Source organism: Bos mutus, chromosome 19 (genome assembly GCF_027580195.1).
Source record: "Bos mutus isolate GX-2022 chromosome 19, NWIPB_WYAK_1.1, whole genome shotgun sequence".
Classification (NCBI taxonomy): domain Eukaryota; kingdom Metazoa; phylum Chordata; class Mammalia; order Artiodactyla; family Bovidae; genus Bos; species Bos mutus.
The window spans coordinates 41498628-41516756 of record NC_091635.1 but is presented as its reverse complement, the minus strand read 5'-3'; the positions used below and the strand labels follow the sequence as shown (position 1 = coordinate 41516756).

General features: G+C 39.4%; 1 protein-coding gene across 2 annotated transcripts in view; it reads right to left on the bottom strand.

The window, feature by feature from the left end:
* The window catches only part of NUFIP2 (nuclear FMR1 interacting protein 2), a 28037-nt gene extending 9908 nt beyond the window's left edge, over positions 1-18129 (bottom strand). For both annotated transcript variants that reach the window (XR_011468038.1, XM_070390329.1), the window contains exons 1-3: positions 17750-18129; positions 10924-12648; positions 443-475 (exon numbers count right to left, since the gene is read on the bottom strand). Coding sequence is in view for 1 of the 2 variants with exons in the window: in XM_070390329.1 (XP_070246430.1) it covers positions 443-475; positions 10924-12648; positions 17750-18032 (2041 nt within the window). In the remaining variant the exon portion in view is untranslated. The remainder of the gene's footprint in view (positions 1-442; positions 476-10923; positions 12649-17749) is intronic.

Below are 18129 nucleotides of genomic sequence, written 5' to 3'. Positions count from 1 at the left end.
TCTATTTCAGGTATCCCACAGCAAATATATTTTATTATATTTGGACAGAAACACTCAGTAATTAGGACAACCAATTTCAGTTTTTTGAGAACTCCAACACAGATAAAGATTGACCGTAAGTGGAAACATTTATGTTGGTTTTCTAGATTAAAAAATATTTTTGGTCTTCTTATCTTTATATTCAGGGAGGAAAAATATTCACATTCTTTACACAGCAGGTAAAAACTACACTCACATACATTCTTTTCACTTACAGTATTACCCTGTCTTTAGCAGTCCTGGTATGGCAGCTATTATCCTTTGGTTGTAGTTATTATTAAACAACTTTAAAATACAAAGTCTAGTTATTTGGTGGGCCACTATTCATATTATTCCCACCCAAAAATAATGTATTGTAACTAGTGATTAGTACTAACATTTCAGGTAACCTAACCATTCTTACCTTGCTTCTGCAAATTCCAAACAGATTCCATTTCTGCAAAGAAGAAAAAAAAAAGAATTATTTTTAAATACTAAATTTTGCAGAGGAAAGTTTAAAGCTGAGCTTTTCACTTTAAAGCTAAGAAACCTAGACTGACTATTGCTGGGCTGGAGGTAGGGTTGAAATAACACAGTTCTAAGAAACCCAGACAAAACACTCATATTTTCCTTTAATTGTTTAGAGTGTCATTGAGATGGTCTGAAACGTTGATTACAGAAAGTAAATTATTACCTGAAATCAAACCACCAAGATTAAATTGTATCTGCACAAACAGCAAACATTTGCAGATGCATGCTATAGGTAAATGATGAAAAACAAAACAAAACTCACTGTTATTAAAAACAACCCAACATCCTTCAACAAGGTGCCTGGCACTTTTGAAGGAAGCATTATCAAATTTAATCAAACTAGATCTTAAAATGCCTTATTAAAATTTTACTTAACTCTTTGCTATATTTAAGTAGTTCTCTCCTCCGAACCCAACCTACTCATATTTAAGCCCAAAGGTCAAAATGCCAATGCATGCCTATTTATTAATAGCATTCAACCCTTATCTGCTCAACTCAAATGTGATTATTTATAACATGCCTACTTTAGTATCTTAGAATAAGTATGTATATGAAGAAACTATAGTGACAGTATAGACAGAGGACAAGGAAAACTACCTCAAAGCATAGAGAAAGCTTCACAGAAGGGATATTTAAGTCTTGAGGAGTAGATGACTATTACAGCGAAAGAACCAAAGGACTGTACCGAGTAATAGGAATGACCTGTAACTAACACTGAGAATAAATGCTCTTTCATGGCCAGATAACTACCATTCTGAAAAGACAAAAAAGTGGCTTTTATTCTGTATAACTGGATGGTCTGTATTCTATAATTTTTTTGTATTCTGTAACTTATCAGCAATCAACCATAGTTAAAGAAAAATGAAATTGGAGCTGGTAAAGATCAGATATAGCTGAACATGGATTTTTTTAAACATGAATTATAGTTAATGTACAACATAATGGCTCCCTGGGGCTAAAGAATGTGTACAGATCTAAAATTATTACTTTTTGTTTGATGTGTATGGATGGGGGCGGGGAAAAAGATTGGCAGGAAAATTCCCATCTCCTAGGAGGTCTAAGGAGAGAGAATTGCAACCAATCTAATCTGGGGGGAAAGAAAAGGTATATCAGGAAAGGATTTCTAGTCATGGCACTCAGTTATCACATGAATACAATTTCTAACACTATTAGTTTCAAACAATTAGGAGGAGCTGCAAGAGTCATTAAAGCTGTTATCTACAAATTTCTGGATCTCAGAAGAGCTAATTTTAAGAAGTCCAAAGATAAGCCTTTTCCTGGTTAACATCATTACAAGAACATTAACCCAACCACATTTTCCCTTCTAAAGTACAATAATACCACATTTGCAACAAAAATTCCTGAGGTGTTCTGTATTTACAGGTTCCTTGATGCTCATTATTCAAAATTTGCTTCCTGCAAAGATAAATCTATATTTAGTTGTATGTTGAGAGAAGAAAGGAACAAGAGAACTTTCCAGTGTTACAGCCCACCTGTACTATATAACATTTTCCTTTCTCTTCCCCACCAAAGAAATCTTCAACCTACCCCTGCCCTATTCTTTATTCAGGGGATGGGGAGGGTACTACATTCAAGGGTCACAGTAGCAGCCACGCTACTTTAAAAGCAGAGTAAATATACATGTTTTGAATAAAAACAACAATAACTATTTGCAAACACTTCAGACTGAAGACATTTCCTTAACTTCAACTAGGACATTCAGCTTTACATTCTACTCTAATACTGTACATTTTTAATTATTTCTGGCAAGAAAATCTTATTGCCCTCAAATATGGGCTCTGGAATAAGTGACTCTGACCATGAGGAGGGAAAAGAGATGGTCTGATCTAGCTAAAAAATTAGTCATGGGCCAGCCTAGCTTCCAGTCAGGAAATCAGCATTATCTGAAGTGTTGTACTAAGAAATGAATGCAATTCCCTTTCCTGCTATTTAATATTACTTCTTAACTGGTAGCAACTTGATTTCCTTGATTAAAATTTTAATGTTTCTATGAAACTCCAAGTTAAGATGTAAAAGAGGAAATAAATCAAATACTGTTTGTATGATTCTATGCCATGTTTAAACCACTCTAAAAAGACTAACCGGAAGCTAGTGATACAGAGCACATGACAAAGAAGTGAATGACATTTTGCCCTCTTTCAGGTTACAAGTTAGGATTCAGATGTTAAATATAAAATGAGTTTCTCTGTATAACCTTGTTTTTTAACTATCACAAGAGAAGCTGAACAGTATAAAGAAGGCTATAGAACTATACAGAATCACAACATAGTAATTAATCTTTTTACTACTAATACTACCCTCTTCTACATACACACACACACACACACACACAAATACCCAAGTCTTTAATCCCGGTTCTTTTACAACAGGCATCACAGCATCCAATTATCCAAACAGTTATTGAGAAATGGCCACAGGGCCAAACTTAGTAGTCAATTTTGCCAAAATTCTGTCATTTAGACCATTACCATAAAAATTTGAGATTTTACTGTATCAAAATTTTAAAAATTCAAATACAATTGAATTTTTACATCAAATTAAATTTCCTCAAGTAATGCCGCTCAAATGAAGCAAATTTAACATTCAATTTCCTAAAGCAGACAACTTCTACATAGTCCGTATCACAAGGCTTCCTGGAGTAAACATCCAATTAAATAAAAGTTCTTAACTCCAAGTTGATTAAAAAGTGTTACTTAGAGGATAAGGATACAGATGCAAAAACAGAAAGAAATACTCTTGTGAGCTCAGTAAAGTAGGTAGGTAACTTTTCTAGGGAGAAGCATCAACGCAAACAAAGCTTGATGGTATTAAACAACGTGTGCCAACTTACAGCAGTCAGCCCACTGGTTTCTACATACCACCTGTATTTGCAAATAAAATGTTACTGGTATAGAGCCTCACCCAGTGCTTTTGTACAAAGCAGAACCAAGTGACAACAGAGACTCTATGGCTCGCAAAGACTAAGATATCTACTATCTGATCTTTTATAAAACAAGTTCACTGACTCAGGCTTCAGCAGTCACAAGTAATTTAGTAAGTCAATAAGGCGAAAAGATTTAGACAAAGACCACCACCATTCACGGAACAGAACTAAAAGTTGCCACAAAGGAAAGATTCAGACAAAAATGCCATTTTGGTATTTGTGGGAAAGAGCACAAAGCATTCATGAAAGAAAGCTTATTATTTAGTCACATAGGTGAAGGAAAGTCACTGAAGAAATGAAGTTATTATAGTACATGCTAGGAATGGATGAAATGACAATAGAAAAAGCCCAAAATGTTACTGCAAAAGTTAAGAAATTAGGGCAGTTGTATTAGAGATGGAAAAGAATGAAGACGTTAGAGAAGATCCATATGAACCTAAATGACAAGGGTTGTATGTTAATTCACTAAAGGGGAAGCCAAGAAAGGGCAGTTGTGGGGGAAAAAATGAATTCAGTTTTATAAACACAGCACTGGAGTGACATTGAATTGAATACATGTGGTCTGAACTCAGCATAAAAGCAGCTAAAGAAGTCTTAACTAATTCACAGAAACAGGATTAGTTACCCAGAAGAGTTTGCAAGCCTGAAAAGGGGACTGAAGGAACATCAACATTTGAGAAAAAGAGAATGATAATACCAAGAAGATCAGGAATGTTGTATCAAACATACAAAAGTAAGAATAGACAGAGTTAGAGAATGTAGGGAGGGAGTATTCACAACTGCAACTCTTATCTAAATTTATCAACCACCACATCCCACAATATATGCATATGTGTGCGCGCTTAGTCACTAAGTCATGTTGACTCTCTGCGACCCCAAAACTGCAGCCCACCAGGGTCCTTGGTCCATGGGATTTCCCAGGCAAGAATACTGCAGTGGGTTGCCATTTCCTTCTCCAGGGGATCTTCCCAGCCCAGGGATCCAACCATGCCTCCTGCACTGGCAGGCAGAAGTTACCCATTCCCCTTTCTCTTGCCCAGTGCCATTGCCCTGGTTCAAGCAGTGGTATCTTATACAGCGTTCTGAAGTTGTCTTTTATCTAGAGACCATTAATTGAGTCTCAGTTTCTATCTTCTAAGCCATGGTTATAATTCTCTTTCTTTAAAAATATAAATCTGAAATTGACTGCATTGCTCAAAACATTTCATTGGATTCCCATTTGCTAACATGGAGATTAGTTCTGTGTGTCTGATATAAAATTTATTTCTAGAATAGGTACATTAACAACTTGATAAATTAAAGATTTTTAACATGTACCATTCACCTTTCCTGAAACTGAGTGACTGGCAAACTTCAAACATATGCTGTTTTCACCTAAAATATTCTGACTCTCCTTCTACAATAAGCCAACATTCACTTCTTTGAATTCTAACTACCTGTGTCCCCTGACCCCACCTACTCAACCTTAGTGCTTTCTCTGTATTTCAAATGCATTTTTCTACAGAGCAGTCACATTAGTGATGTATTTCTTTCCCATTACACTGAGTTTTTTAATAACATGAACACTGTTTTCATCTACTTCTCACCAGTGCTTCACACAGTACTTGACACAATAAATAAAACATTGATTTGAACAGAATACTACTCATAAATCAGTCAAGGAAGTAATAATATAGAACATGTTTCAGGTAGACCCATTTGAAACTATTATTCAATCTCTTTTGACCTACAAAAAGCAATTTCATATCGATTCATATTTTAATTCTAAAATCCTTCAAAGACTGAGGTTAACTAAGAGGGTTAAAACTAAATAGAAGCTTAACTTTTTCTCTTTAAAACTGAAAGATACTATTGCCCCAGTTAATAGAACACATTTAAAAACACTAACATTTTAAGTACATAATGGCACCCTCCAAAAAGAATCAAATCATATATAAGGCAAAACAAGCTGACTCCCACAACTGTGAACCCCTAGATCAATTTATCAGTAATCATGGCTTCCACCCCTTAAGATATTTTAGATCAAATTCTATAAAATCCTGCAGGGGTGGTGACATAAATTTAAATTCTGCTTCTCTTCCTAGTTCAGATTTATTCATCCTTTTGATTGATTTCTGGCTATCCCAACACTGTGTTTTGTTATTTTAACTTCTCCTCAACCACTCATTGCACCTACCTGCCTATTCTTTTGGTTGTCAGAAATTTCTCCCTAACCTTTTTTCATTTTGACTGTACCCAGAAAGAAATATAGTACATTTTCAAGTTGATTAAGGTAGTTGTAAATCATCACCTTTTCAGTAAATGGTAAATTAACTCTTCAGTAGATCAATTTCAATCCTATATTCCCAACTTGGAGCTACACCAACAGACAGCACGACTGTCAGGACCACCTCTAAATACAATAGGAACTTGGAGCACTTATTCTATTACTTTTAATGGTAAAATATAAAATTTAAGTTGCTTAGAATGAAACTGTTGCTATGACAGTAACAGACAATTTCTGCTACTATAGCATGGGTAATTACTTCCCTTTCCCTCAGGATTTAGGCTAACAAAATGTAGGAGTTAAATTTTATCTTCTATTAAATTCCTTCAAAGTTACCTTCCAGATTAGCAGCAAAGTAACTAGTGTACTCATAAAGCAGAATTAATGAGAAATCAAGTACCCAGTATGGTTGTTAAAATGGAAAGTCACTGATAAAAAGGATCTTACATAATGTTAAGAATTACTTGTCATATATATTCCTATATGTCTCATATTACAGAGAGAAAAAAAGGAGTCTTCCCAAACCTAGGATGTTCAATTTGGACTGAAACCCAAATTAAATCTGCAGGTACCTGTTTATAAGATTGTTAGGAAGATAGCTTTGATGGCACAATTACGGGGCAAATGCAATAAAAAACACTGAAAATGCTTATCAAGCACTGCGTTAACAAGAGAAAATTTAACATTCAGATCTATTCATGAACAAATGTCTAAACTGTATGAACAGTTCCCATCAGTTTTATGGATCAATTAACCATAACTTGAATCCTCAATATCCTGTCTCCCATATCCTATAGATGAAGGAATATTTATCAGTTCTCTCTTGCCCTTACCAAATCTAAAAGCTTTTTGAAATGTCTGTTTTATTTCTGGTTAAGTAATACAGTCACAAGACTGAAAATACAAGAGGAAAATCTTTGTTATTTCTCTGCCTGGACTATCCCAGTAATCTGACTGATCTTTTACTTCTAGTCACCAGAAAAATGCCTTCTAATCTACCCTACAAATTGGTGCCACATTAATATACCTGAACACAGACCTACAAGTCAACTGCTTAAGAGCAACTCAGTTTTTATAGCAGTTGAGTAGACAAAGGCTGATATACTTACTTTATAATATTATGAAACCCAGGCTTAAAAATGATAAATGATTTGCCCAAGCACATAGGAGTCAGGAATAGCAGCATTAATACCCCTGTCTTTTGTCAGTTTAAGTTACATACTACCAGTCTATCTTCAATACTCAGAGGCTCCCCCTGCCCTCCAATGGGAATTAAAAACCTCCATGATTTGACAGTAATTTACCTTTCTTCTCTTTTATATATATCCTCTCACCACATCCAAAGTGGATACCTTCCAAGATTCACATCACTCTCATTTCCCAACTTTTCTGTTCTTTATGTTTCTCTGCATTTTCATTAAGTAAAATGTCTTCCCTCATCCAACAAAATCCAGCTTAAATGCCACTGCCTCCAGGAAAACATACCCTGCACTTACTCTTCCTACCTTTACTCCATTAGAAATTCTCTCTCCCTTCACTAAAATCTCTTATTTGTACTTTTCTTAAAACATTTAAAATCTGTGCCTTAAAACGTGTGTGTTATTTTCTCCCGTACTGAAGTTATTTTAAGGAAAAGATTCACCCTGAAAATGCAAGTCTTTCATAACTAAGCAAAGTACTCTGCCTATGAAGGTACAATACAAGGGAAAGGAAAACACAATTTATTGTACAACTCTTCAGTAGTATGGAAAACTCACACACACACACACACACACACACACAAAGGATTAAGCTGAGGAAACCTCCCTATAGACTTAGAGTTCCAATCCTAGTCTGCAATTAGTGTCACTCAGTAAGTTAAAATCTTTTTTAAAAATTCAGGGTTCAACTCACATCTACTGGATCAAACCACTTATTCCAATAACCTGCCACTTGTGGAGGTAATAGGGAAATTTTTTCAATTTCTTGCAATAGCCTATAATTGCCTCAGGAATATTTTATACTAGATAACTTTCACTTTGACTTATCCCAACCATCAAAAATTAAAATTTATCTCCTCTACAGCTCTATGTGCTGGATAAAATTTACCATATCAAAGTATTTAATGAATACTCCAAAATGTCAGCATTTTGAATGCCTGACATCATTTAGTGCAATATTAGCCAGGCAAGGTAAATTAACTAGTTTAACACTATAACCAAACACAACTCAAATCAATGTTACTTCTGAAGACACGGCTTCAAATAAGTTTAGACCATTTCAAAGTCAATGACATCACCTCAGAAAGTTAGAAATCTAAAAATTTTAAGCCTCTGACAACAAATCAGCATTTCTGAGTAACTACTTTGAAGGTGGCAATGGTTATATGTCTTGGGTATGTTCATTAAAAGCCATCACTCTATAACATACTCAAAAGTATCAATGAATAAAATGTTGACTCCTAACTTCATCCAGTGCTTCCCTGGTGGCTCAATGATCAAGAGGCTTCCCAGTTGGCGGTAGTGGTAAAGAACCTGCCTGCCAATGCAGGAGATGTTAAGAGACATGGGTTCGATCCCTGGGGCGGCAAGATCCCCTAGAGAAGGGAATGGCAACCCACTCCAGTGTTCTTGCCTAGAGAATACCATGGACAGAGGAGCCTGGTGGGCTACAGTCCATGGGGTCACAAAGAGTCAGCCATGATTAAAGTGACTGAGGACACACAATGGAAGATCCCCTGGAGTAGGAAATGGCAACCCACTCCAGTATTCGTGCCTAGGAAATTCCATGCACACAGGAGCCTGTTGGGCTATAGCCCATGGGGTTGCAAAAGAGTCAGACACCACTTAGTGACTAAACAAAGATGAACTTCAATCAACTTTACTTACAGATTACTTTTGAACACTTGAAAAGACCATACTAAAGGACTCTCTTAAAGGTCAAGGGCTCTTGCAAAGGATATTCCAGTAAGTCCCACTGATTACCTCTTTTTAGAGTTTCAGAAAACTTGCCTTAATTTAAAAAGATCTTCATATCTTTCAAAGGTTGTGACACAAAACAAAATTCAAACAAAAGAAAAATTAGTGACGTGATGGATCAATCTACATTTGCCAGAAATTCAAAGAATCTGCCACTTTGTGACCTCACTGAACCGAATATTGTTTGTTTTAGGTAGGAAAAAACAATACCAATTTCTTCTCAATAATGTCCAACTATAAAACTCAAACTGATGCACTTTACTAAAGCAAATCTTTCAGTAACATCACCAAAACTAAATATAACTGCATCCACGTATGATTATAGTTTATCTAAGTATCAGTGATTTCATATCTGTTTAGCCCATCTGTAGGACAAATACATACACGTAACACCTAAGAATAAACAAGAATTAATACTCTCATTTAAAAAGGTCTGCATTTTTTCCATAATAAAAATCAGACATCACCAACCAAGCACCTAATGGAACAACTTGCCCCAGAATTCTTCCAGGTTGTGGGAGAACCTCTCAGGTTCACACAACCACCACAGCTGTAAAACAGTTTGGCAAAGATTTTCCAAATATAGTGGTCTCTGGAGGGCAGATGGCACAGAAAATATTACAAATACCCTGGCAGAATTTAACTTATAATTAACCAATGTCTTAAGAAACTAAGTATTTCTTTTTCCCCTAAACTTTCCTAAAAATATCCAGCTCTTAGTTAACTTTTATTTACTTCCAAAGAGCAGTGCTGGAGAAAAGTGAAGACAGATAATTTTATCTGCCAGGATTTCTACTCCTAAAGTCCCATAGGCAATTCTATTTATTCCCATTTTTTAAAGGAAGAAAAATTTAAATGGGTATCTGTTTACTAAATGTTTTACAATCTGCAGACAGAAAGGTATGGAGACTAGATAATTTGCTTAGAAGTCACATAAATAGCTTTGTTATTCATCTACAAAGCAGTGATTCTTCTAAGGAAAATATGAATTGCCTCATCACCACCATCAGGTATGCTACCTCTTCCTTACAATTGCAAATCATTGCCTAAATGAGCTACTGTTCAAAATGGGGCTGTGCAGTATATATTGGGTGTACACATGCATGCAGGGGGTAAGGATTTCTTTCAGGGGAGGTGTGGAAGACAGAGAAGGAAAACTGAAAACCACTCTTCTCCAAAGCAAAGAGGTGCTTGTAACATCATTTGTAAACATCATTCACAGAACAAAAACCACTGTTGGGAGTATGGGATATGGCATATATATGGAATAATAAAACAAGGTCCTACTGTATAGCACAGGGAACTATACTCAATATCCTGTGATATACCATACAAGAAAATATGAAAAAGATATGTAAAACTGAGTCACTTTGCTGTAGAGCAATAATACACTAATTCAACTACACTTCAATTCAAAAATAATTTTTTAAAAAACTGCTACATGAATACTGCAAAAACAAACAAGAAAAACATTGTTTTAAGGATTTAAATTACTTATACCATAAAACAAATTTTCCTTTAAAGCACAAATAAACCATATTCTAAAGAAGTTATTAACATGGAGCTTGAAAGGTATCTGGTTCATTTTTAACATGGGCTTTGGGGCTATGAAAAACAGACTCCCAAAAACCTGGTTGCTATAATGCTAACTGTCCCTGTAACGGTAGTTTATTTCTAGTTACCTTTAGCACCCATTACTCCTTCTTATAAGAAAACAAATTAGCTGACACTCTTAACTTTTTAGACTTCTCCAAAACACTGTTCCTATTCATTTTAGGCAAATTAGAACTATTAATTGAGCTCACTAATAAGCACATGATATAAAAAGCAAAGGAGACACAGCTATTCAAAGAAAAAAATTAAATAGAACTCTTATGAGTGTTTAAGAGAAAATAAAACATCATCCCTTTAGCACCCCCACCCCTTTATTCCCTGAACAAAAGAGCTCGATTATAACTTGTTTATATAAAAAGAAATGTTTTTAAGTTGCAAAAGTGAATATTCCTTCTAAACTTCAGCCATACTATTTCCAAGACCCTGAATTGTTTGATACCAGCTGCTTATCCATAATGTTATTCTCAACTAAGCTCTGCAATCCTTAAAGAATCTCATAGTAGCTTCCAAAATTCACCCTTAGTATAACAGCCAATAAATATGCATTAATAAACGACCAGTAAGAAATTTCATATAGGAAACAAACAAGTTACCTTTAGTGTGATATACAATAGCAGCCCTCAGGTCAAAAGAACCCCAGCTATCATTCCTTTCTAGGCCTCTCTGGTATCTCTGTTCTTTGGCGGAGCCTAACAAAGTGTTCGTAGGAGACGCCAGAGGATTTTGATTTTCTACCTCATAGTCCTTTGAGAGAAACACTAAAGCACCTTGACTACTGGTGTCTGCTTTTTGCAGGTCACCTATATGACTGGGTTCCAAGGATAAGGCTCCACTCTCATTAGTAGTCCCAGATTTTAGAATGCTACCCAGAACTTGAGGACTAGTCCGTTTTTCCAGCTCATATGCCTTGGGAAACACAGGATGCTCAGTTCCTGAGGGGATTATTTCAGCACCCTGTGAAACCAAAGTGGCAGGATATTCCCCTTGAAATGTCACCTCCATCACTTTATGATCTGATGACTTCCCAGTAACAGTTTCAGGGCCAGCACTGGGTTCATTGATAAATGATAAACCCCACTGATTCTGGAAGATATCCCCCAGGTTTTGCTGATCTGTCTGAGAGGGTAGATCCACTTGAGCTGTGCTCAACAGCACAGTTTGCATATTTGAAGGGTAGATAAAAAGGCTGGACTTAATTTGTTCAACAGCTGCTGAAGTCAGACTCATGTCCTGGAGAACTGAATCAGTCCCAGAAGAGATGGGTGTTAGAGTATTAGCAGCAGTAGTTAGCAGTGGCTGACCCCCTGGAGAATACACACTTGCATCAGTCCCTGCTAAAACTGGCCCATTAGAAAAGCTGGCCGAAGTAACAGATTTCAGCGCTGACATAGGGACCTGGGATAATCGACTTGAAGCTTGGGTCTGAGTTTCCCCAGTAGATGATGAGGAAGATGAAGATGAAGATGGTGACACAGAAGAGTTCTGTACAGTTTTGTTGAGGTTTTCCTTAACTTTGCTTGCATAACTTATTTTAGGAACGATTTTAGCACTGCTATTGTCCACTGGAAAAACTGGGGGTGGCTTAAACAGGGTCCACGAGTCCTCTTTGGAGGCAACAGCAGAAGTATGCTTTCCTTTGGGCCGATCATCAAACTTTTTGCTGCTCACACCAGGCTTAATATCAGAGCTTTTCCGCAGCATATCACCCACAGCAGGTTTTCCTCGACTTGTTCCTCCAGGCCCAGTTTCATACTTCCAAATAGGCTTTGAACCATCTACTCGATTTCCCTTTTGTTCACTGTAGTCAGGCTTGAAAGTTTCAAGTCCCTGTTTTAAGGTTGGGACATTGGTCTCTTGTTGCATTATTTTGTCCTGCACTAAATTAAGGTTTTCACAACCCTTGGCACTATTGCGCCTAGCTTTCCTTTTTTTAGGAGTGGTATATCCGCTCTCAGATCCACTACCATCATTATCTGCTCCTTTGCCCATATAACCATTAGTAATATAGCCAGAATTATTTGTTACAACACCATTTGGAATTGCTACAGTATCAGTCTTGTCTATAGATTGGTTCTCTCCAGATTTATTTTCATAAGACTTCCCATTCTTTTTGTCCATACTGTTTTTCTGAATAAAATTCCTGGTTTTAATTCCTGCTTTCCCAAAGGTGCTGGACTTTACAGTCTGCTTCAGATTAGTGTCTACAACTTGTTGGTTGCCATTGAGGACCCTGGAAATAGGGTTGGTAGCTTCCTCAGAACCCAGGCTCTTTAAAGATATTTCTCTTTCTCCAGCATTACCATTTAGTTCACCGTAGCCTAGGGGGAAAAAAGTTAAAAAAAAAAATTAGAATATGTAAACTACAGTAGTACCTAATATTTAAGGACTATTTAATATTCACAATGTGCTAGACTCTATGCTGAGCTTCAGCTTTATCTTACTATTTAATAACTCTATGAGAAAACACTTGTTAGCCCCATTTACAGATTAGCAAGTTTACTAAGAGACAGAACTGACCTAGGATCAAACCAGAGTCCAAGGTCAGAAAGAACATAACTTCTTAAGCATAATATCTTTTCTCTAACAGCATCAACCTTCTCATCATTCTCACAAGGCTGTTATAAAATTTCCATTACCATTAAGAACAGAGCTACCCTTCGGGCAAAATCAAGTTAAATGGATACAGTAAATCTAAGTATTACAGGAAAACTAAAGACTGCACTTCTATGAAATCATAAATGGATGGTGGTCACCATGCTGCTGCTGCTGCTGCTAAGTCGCTTAAGTCCTGTCCGACTCTGTGTGACCCCACAGACGGCAGCCCACCAGGCTCCCCTGTCCCTGGGATTCTCCAGGCCAACACTGGAGTCGGTTACCATTTCCTTCTCCAATGCATGAAAGTGAAAAGTGAAAGTGAAGTCGCTCAGTCATGTCTGACTCTTCACGACCCCATGAACTGCAGCCTACCAGGCTCCTCCGTCCATGGGATTTTCCAGTTAAGAGTATTGGAGTGGGGGTGCCATTGGCTTCTCTGGGTGGTCACCATAAGAAGTTCCTAATTGCCTTCTGTCAAACAAAAAATCTAACACTTGTGAACTTTTTCGAAAATGATGTTAAACTTGACACATCCCATACATTCTATCATACTATTATTGTATGAAACCAGAATGCCTATGTGCCAACTCTTACTACATTTTTCATTTCATTATACCATACTGCCTAACCAAATAATTAAGAAAATACTAACAAAAGGTATCTAATTTTAAAAAGTGTTAAGGTATTCAAGTTTAATTTAAGAACTTCAATCACCATAATCAGTTTATTATTACAGATAATTCAATTGGGTCAACAACTTTTCTCATTTCCTTACTAGTAAAATAGTGACACTAGTTAAGTACCTTACTATGAAACATTCCCTACAGCACCGTGAGGTCAAGTCATTAGAAACAAATACAAGATAAAAGCTAAGGATAAGACTCACAGACACACACACTCATTCATTTAAATCAGCTTTACAAGGGGATGGGGGGAATCCAATAGTATTTGGTATTAGTATTCCAATAGAAATACTAAATAATTTGTCATTTTCATTCATTCTCTTGGGCCTGTAGCCCCTAAAAGGCTAAAACGCACATGAGCTTGTATATTTTTGTTTTCAAATTTTGTTTTAATATCCAATATGGTAACAGCAATAAACATAGCCCATACGACTAGCTCTTCATATATTTTCAGAGGATAAAGAATATTAAGATTTTTTTTAAAAACAGCTTGAGAACCATTGTTTAAAAAAAAATTGATGTGAAACAGAACACACTGAGAAGATTCACAACAGGGTTTACTATAATTTTAAGTCACTTACTCTGCATCAGTGAAATGAGCAAATTATATGAACTTTCAGAAATTAACTCAGGAAAACATACTTAAGGCATAACCGTTCTTGAGCAAGAGTGGCACAGAACCTGTTCCATGAGACAATATATTTGTAAAAAGTTCTTAACTTCCTCTAGAGTTATATTTTACTTTTCGTCTGGCTGAAAAAGCCATGATTCTGTGTGACCCCATAGCCCCATAGACCAGGCTCTGCCGTCCCTGGGATTCTCCAGGCAAGAACACTGGAGTGGGTTGCCATTTCCTTCTCCAATGTATGAAAGTAAAAGTGAAAGTGAAGTCAGTCAGTCGTGTCTGACTCTTGTGACCCTATGGACTGCAGCCTACCAGGCTCCTCAGCTCATGGGAAGCCATGATAACCAATCAAATCAAACTTTTGGTGAAAAAATTCTAACTATGAGACAGGAGAGAGAGCTGCTTAGGATGTTTTCTAAAAGGTTTGTTTTTCCCCAGAAAATCAGAAATTTCAACAAACTCTCAACACTTTAACAGATATAAGTTTACTGGTGTACCACTCTAGACTAACCAGAACTACATACACCATTAACGTACTAACAGGCTAAAACAAAGGCTTGTACTCTTGGGCCAATTAGTCGTAGCTTTTCACATCTCCAAGATAAGCAGTCTTAAACACAAAAGTAAATAAATTAATAATCCAAAGTGCAAATCAAGTTGGACCAAAGCCAAGACTTTAAAATTAACTAGAATAATTTTTACTATTTAGTTGCTGATATCAGAAATCACCAAGAAGCCGCTATACTTTTACCTCTAAGTTTTAATAAAAAAAAAAAAATTTCTCATTTAACTATATTAAAAATTTCCCACCAAAACAAAAAAAATTCCCATGGTAACCTTGTTGGTATGCAAAATGTCTGACTTTTTTTTAAATTTAGGTATTAAAAAATGTAAACATAGAATTACTGAGAAAAATGAAAGGCCTCCTAGCGCTTTTATTATTTAGGGTTGCCATGCCAAAGCATCTAACCCTACTTCAAAAGGACTCAGCAAAACTCGAGTCCTGAAAAATCCAGATTAGTATCTGAAATTACCGAATATATTTGCATTTCTCCCTCTCTTGCGCCCTCTTCTGGATAAAGAAAAACTGTTCCTCTTTATAGATTTGTGAGTAATGGGTCATCAAAGCCCCCCTCAACACGCTACAGACACATTTCAAAAATCCTCACAAGCTTTCTTAATAAATTAGACCTATGCATGTTGAAGCAACAGTAATGTGGCCAGGACACACAAGAAAAGTTGCTTCCCCCACACTGTTCACATTCTCTCAACTGCTAAACCCAGTTTCCCCTATTTATCCCCTTTCAGGATAAGACAAACTAATTTGAAAGATGTCACCTTGAACGGCTCAGGGGATGCTTCCGTAAGTGGAGAGAAGTCCTGCGGGGAGTATACTAATACCTGACAGACAAAGCTGAATTTTCCAATCTGAACTGTAATACTGCCTTATAGTTCAAGTAAGCATAATAAAAATTTTTTTCCACCTGAAGCTGAAAAAGATTTAACCTTTTAAAAAAATATAGGATGTAGTTTCTAACAGCTCTTAAACTGTTCCAAACCCTTAGGTTAAACACTCAACAAATTTAATGTTCATTTCTACTGCACATCATCAGTCCCTATCACCCTCCAAAATGGAAAATCTGATCCCTCAATTTCAGTCTTCAAGTACTATTAAGTCTGTAATAGAAGAGAAATAGTTTTTCTCCAGCTCTCAGTAAGTGCTTATATCAAATCTGACACCCTGGGTTTAATATTTTCTTACAATTTCAACTTATAAAGAGAACAACTATTGTTAAAAATCTGCATGGTTATAAACTTTTAAAGTTCATTTCTTCTTAAATGTTTTCTAAAATGACTTTTGCCTTCAATTTAATATTTTGTTAAAGAGAAGAGTTTGGGGATTCCTATCGGTTTTAAAATGGGAAAACATCTTTCCTTATTAACATGAAATAAGTCTCATCCCACGCAAGATGGTAGTGCACAAACCTCGTGGATGAGCCACCTCGGTTCACCCCTAAGGGCAAGAAAAAGGGGTCAAAAAAACCTCGCCCTCTCTTCCATTCAATCACTCACTCTTCTAATCTCATTCCTCAAAACCACTGCCCAAGCCCAGAAGGTAAATGTTGGGGGGGGGGGGTTGTTGGAAGAAGATAAAACAAGCATTTTTTGTAAAAATGAGCTGCTAGAAGAAAACGACCCAAGTGAAAGCCTGAGAGGCGGAGTCGTGAGCGAACCTGGCAGGAGACGAGGTTCCTGTGGCAGAGAAACTCGTGACCGGGGAGCCTGGTTCCCGCTGGGTACCCCACCCGGCCTTCAGGCACCGCCTCTACCCAAAATGTATCCCCCCCCGGCCCCCCTGCCCAGAGGAGCGCCCGCGGCCGCCGCCCGCGGCCTCCTCCTCCCTCGCGTCAGCTTTGAGGCCGGCTCCCCGCCCCGACCGCCCGCGCCTCCCGCCGCACCCGGGAGCGGGAAACGCGGCCGCCGGCGCGCGGGGCCCGGCGCAGGCCGCTCCCCTCGTGGCCGCTTCCCTCCCCCACCCCAACCGCCCCCGCCCCTCACCCCAGGGACCCGCCCGGGGCCGCGCGGCCGCCGCCGGGTTACACAACCCGGCCGGCGACGGGGGGGAGGGGCGGCCGCGGGCCGGGGGCGCGGCGCCCCCGCAGTGTCGGGGGCGCGGTGACGCGGGGGGATCCCGAGGCACCCGGCTCAGCCGCGCCGGGCGCCCCTCGACACCCTTCCCCCTCCGCTCTTCAGCGGGCCGGAGTCGGTGACAGGAATCGGCTTCCAACATGGCGGACAGGAAGCGGCCCCGCGAGGAGGAGAGAACATTCCAGCCGCGCCGGCTCTGGGGGGAGCGGGCCCGGGGCGCCGGCCTCGGAGTGAGCCGCAGGGACAAACTGAGAGGTCCGGTGCCCGAAACGAGCGTCTAGGGGTGGAAATGACCCGAGAGATGAGGGGTCCCAACCGCCCCCCCAGACGGGGAACCCCAAGGCCACAGGTGGGCTTGGGGCGGCGGGTGAGGGAGGACACTTCCTCAACTCTGCCCCGCTACCCGCTCCCCGCCGCCTGCAAAAGGGTCTCGCGACGCCACCCGAGTCGGAATTCGCTAGGCCTTCCTGAGTTACACCCCGAAGCATTTCGGGGGGCTGGGTTCGCCCCCAACTCAGGGCCCCCAAATTAGGGTCCCTCGTGGGCCGCAGGAAGGTAAACGAGAGAGGAATATAAAGGCTAGACTTCCAGGGCCGACCCTCCGGGTTTCCCTCCAGCCCGGGCGGGGGCCGGGAAGGTCACACTGGCCTGGTTGGGCCTCTCCCATGCTGAGGAGAAGAGGGCGCTGCAAACCTTGAGGCCCAGCCCGAGCTTTCGGAGAATGAGGGGGCTTCCCCACACCCGCAGGACACCGGCACACAAGCGCACACACCCCGACCCCTTCCGCGCTTTTCCGATCCAGCCCCACCCCCATCTCCCGCACCCCCCACCCCATCCCCCTTCCCCCACTCGTCCTCCCTCCCGGACCTGTTTTCTTCTTCGGCGTTTCCTGGTGCTGCTGGAGGGCGTGTTTCTGCTCATGTTTCAGCGGCTTTGGCTGGGCCTTGGGGCTGCCCTCGGCTCCATGCTGCAGGTATTGGTGAGGCTGCTGGTGATGGTGGTGGTGATGGTGGTTGTGGCTGTGGTTGTAGAAATAATAATGGTGATGGTGGTGCGGCTGCTGCTGCTGCTGCTGCTGCTGGGGGTGATGGTGCGGATGGTGGTGGCTGTGATGGTGCTGAGACTGTGGCTGGCCGGGCTTCTCCTCCATTGAAAGCGGCTGGGACTCTCTGGCTGAGGCTGCGGGCTGCTGCACCGTCAGGATCTGAGACTGCTTCTCAGGGCTCACTCAGTATATCTAAGCGCGT